Consider the following 4,476-nt stretch of genomic DNA (forward strand, 5'->3'; position numbering starts at 1 on the left):
TTTATTTCAGAAAAACTAAAAGTTTAGACGTAGATAGACTTACATTGTTATACATACTAGATGTAGACTTATATTGTTATATAGGTATACATACTAGACGTAGATAGACTTACATTGTTATACATACTAGATGTAGACTTATATTGTTATATAGGTATACATACTAGACGTAGATAGACTTACATTGTTATACATACTAGATGTAGACTTATATTGTTATATAGGTATACATACTAGACGTAGATAGACTTACATTGTTATACATACTAGATGTAGACTTATATTGTTATATAGGTATACATACTAGACGTAGATAGACTTACATTGTTATACATACTAGATGTAGACTTATATTGTTATATAGGTATACATACTAGACGTAGATAGACTTACATTGTTATACATACTAGATGTAGACTTATATTGTTATATAGGTATACATACTAGACGTAGATAGACTTACATTGTTATACATACTAGATGTAGACTTATATTGTTATATAGGTATACATACTAGACGTAGATAGACTTACATTGTTATACATACTAGATGTAGACTTATATTGTTATATAGGTATACATACTAGACGTAGATAGACTTACATTGTTCTACATACTAGACGTAGACTTACATTGTTATACAGGTATACATATAGTGAAAATAAAGACAATCTGATGAAAAATATATAGCTTTACAGCTTTTGGTATAATTGTAACGTGAACATAAATTTATTACATGTTAGTTTGATTTTTTTCATATTCTTTTTTATTTATTTATTTATTTATCGTAGACTTTTCATGATCCATAATTATGTTCATAAAATGTAAATAACACATTATGCAAATTTTAATATTTGATCGCAAATTCAATGATGAAATGATAGAAACTATTTTGCTTTATCATACCTCAGGATTGACTGCACCAATCTTATTCAAACTGGTCGCAATCGAAAGTTTATTAGACGTAAAAACTCCGGAAAAGCTATTTGGTAGCGTCGCGGCCCCTGTACATAGGCAAACCGTTGACAAGCCAGAAAGAAATCTTTTTCATATACTTGGTGTCGCGACGCTACCGCGTAGCTTGATTATATCATATATTCTATTATTTTGATAAGGATTCTGCAGAATCTCTGCTTTTTTATTATCTTTGTGTGGAAAAAGCACATCTTGCGGATGTTATTGAAGCGATTCGGATGCGGTTTATTTCCAGAAAATTCATGCGCAACAAATGCAACATCATCGAGTACTTCGACGTGCACCACTACATTAGAAAAGCTGCCAATGCAGAAAAAGATGAGTTTTTGCAAACAAAGAGACGAGAAAGATTCGTCCGGTGAGACTGAACTCTAATGCTGCAATGCGCAAAAAAAAAATTTTTTCGCAGAACAAGATTACATACACACACATACACACACGCATGCACGCACACACACACGCACACAAACATTCACGCACGCAGGCACACAAACGGTTTATTAACAATTAATTATAATCTCCTAATTTTTAAAAATTAACTATACAATATTAGATATTGGCTTTTTTTTTCTTTAATAAGCTTAGCTCAAGATTTCACGCAAAAAATGTATTCTTTATTATCTTATTATTATTTAGTAATTTTTTTCTAAATTTACTTAAGCTCTATTTAATACTTAATGGTCAAAAAAATATACGTAAATTTCTAAATTTTCAGCGTTTTATCAGCGCTACTTATAAAGTTATTATTAAGTTTTATTATTTGCTTTGTAAGGCTCTATCTCTCATGGAATTTTTATAAAATAATATAATTAATGTCATATTTTATATAAATATGTAAAATATTATTGTTATATTGGACTATAATAAAACGCTTGTAAATAAAGCATTTATTGTAATTTTTCCATAGGATTACTTGCTATTGTATAATTATCATAATGTAATTTAATTCAATTTATCTTTAATTTTTTATTTTGTACTCACAATAAATCTCTTACTGGTACATATCATTACGAGTCAAATTAATGATTGTAATCTTGTCAGAATTGTTAATGTTGCAAAGAATCGTTAAAAATATTATGCTGCAAAATGTTAATCAAAAAAGATTATCTCTGAGGCAAATATATAACATATAAAGTAAAAATAAAATACTGTCTTCCGAACCAGTATAGTCCAGATCGATTACGAATATATGCGAGCACAACCATTTTAAATAGTTTAAAGATAGATTCTTTTGTTCAATTTTTTCTACATGCAGCTATATTTTGTATATATACGTACAAAAATTAATTATGAGTTAAAGAAAATAGTAAATTGCTTACATAAAATGCTGCACATAAAAATAATAAATACAGTTTCGCATTTTTAATGAAATACATATCATGATGCATGAATATTTTTGCGCAACGTGCATAGAATGAAAATGATAAAAATATACTTAATTTTCAACAAATATCAATTTTAAACGTTAAAAAAGGTCAAAGAAATAATTCTTCACTATTACTAGTTTTTTTTAACACTGCGTAATTACCATTACGTGTCATGATCATTAGCGCTATGTGTACATTATATCTTGATATATCTAGTAATTAATGAACAAACAAAACATCTGCCAAGACATTTAAATCATTTATAATACAAATAAATTACTATAAGAGTAATATTTATTTTATACTATTATATTCTTTATATTTCGTATAAAATGCATTTATATAAAATCGTTGCAACTTCAAAACTCTTACTCAGCATCTTTGTTCTTCACATATTTATACCTTAGCATTTGCACCTTTTTTCTAAAAGTAAAATCAAGATCATGAACCGAGAACATGTCCGCGCCATTTGAACCATCATCGCTATTTGCGATATTTTCTAAAAATAATTCTTATTGATTTATGCGCTGATGCGCACCATATAAGATACGGACAATTGCAAACCGGATCTTACCTAACATTTACTGTCAATTATTACATATTATCATCTATACAGGCTGCGTTCTGATATTATTGCCAGTATTGAAAATCTATAGTGTCCGTAAACTATACGTTTTCAGTAGTGGCAATAATATCGGAACGCAGCCATAGTAAGAATTGTAAATTACCAACCGGAGTTTAAATTTTAGTTTCCCCGTTTAATTCCGGTTTACGTCCTCCGTATTCATTGTAACACCCGCGAGAACACAGACTTCATCCACACCCACATTTACACACATACATATTAGATTTTAAGCAAGTTATTTTACAATAACAGTCTATAAAAATGAATCAGATGATTCATTATTAAATTGTATCTTCAAAAAATTATTCGTTTTATTTCTTTGAATAAATGTAAAGTTAGATTTTAAAATTCGAGCAATTTATTAACCCGACCTCCTTCCTGTTAACCGAAATCGCACAAGGTCCCGTCCCGTGTAATAAGGATTCAGTTCCGTTACCAAAAAAGGGACCACCGAGCGAACGGCCTTCCGATAGAGTAAGAGCGACCCTTCCGGTCGTTGACCTATCTGGGGCCCTGGTCTGTTCGTTCGACTCTAGGACACGCATCGTCTAGCGTTTGTCTAGAGGTAAGTAGGTTACGCCCTCCCGCTGACTCTTCCTTTATTTGAGTCTGGACGTAACAATATTATTATTTTTGTAGGTAATTATTTACATTACTAGAAATATAAATTTTTATAATTTTTATCACAATATATGAAATAAATAAATTAGCTTATTTTTATTTGATATATACATAGTGTAACATTGGCTTATAGTAATTTCATGCATTTCTTACTCAGCATCTTTGTTCTTCACATTTATACCTTGATATATTTAAACTTTTTTCCTAAGAGTAAAGTCAAGATCATATACGGAGAACATATCGGCGTCATTTGAATCATCATCATTAACTTCGATATTCTCTTAAAATAATTATTAATGATTTATGCGCTGATGCGCGCCATGTGAGACACGGGCAATTGCAAACCGGATCTTACCTAATATTTACTATCAGCTATTAACAAACATATTATCATCTATAAAGTAAGATTATAGGCAGAATAAAGTAGATTTTTCTTGTTTTTGTACCTGACTAAATATTTTTCGAGATAAATTCTTCAAAAACATCATATAATTAATATAAGTATGAAATATTCATTATATGCGTCTTTTTTAATCGTTCCATATAGCTGTTCTTAGATACTATAGTATTATCGAAAATGTAGTAATGTTTTATTGGATATTAATGTTCTAAGCGGCTAAACGTCCTTTATGATATCGTTGAATTAATCCATCTCTATTATGTATAAAAGTTTATTATAAAGTTTTCTCTTCAAATCATCTCGTATACACGATTTCACAGCAGATAGTGTGCTTCTTCAACATTATAGATAACTCGTTATTTACTGTAGTTTCGTCATAACACTCGCGCTAGTACGTATGCTACTCGTGCGCTTTTCTTGCAGTGTATTCGCGAGCAGTGATTTCAATCTTTGTTGAGATAATAATGTCGCTGTCACGTTCAAATCAA

General features: G+C 29.6%; 1 protein-coding gene across 1 annotated transcript in view; it reads left to right on the plus strand.

The window, feature by feature from the left end:
• Positions 1 to 1,797, plus strand: part of LOC115233725 (G-protein coupled receptor Mth2-like) — an 8,942-nt gene extending 7,145 nt beyond the window's left edge. The window contains 1 exon segment of the mRNA XM_029804277.1: positions 1,056 to 1,797. Within this exon segment, the coding sequence (XP_029660137.1) occupies positions 1,056 to 1,350 (295 nt within the window). The 3' untranslated portion in view covers positions 1,351 to 1,797.
• The last annotated feature ends 2,679 nt before the right edge of the window (positions 1,798 to 4,476 follow it).

This window comes from Formica exsecta, unplaced genomic scaffold (assembly GCF_003651465.1).
Source record: "Formica exsecta isolate Colony F162 unplaced genomic scaffold, ASM365146v1 scaffold1866, whole genome shotgun sequence".
NCBI classification, from domain to species: domain Eukaryota; kingdom Metazoa; phylum Arthropoda; class Insecta; order Hymenoptera; family Formicidae; genus Formica; species Formica exsecta.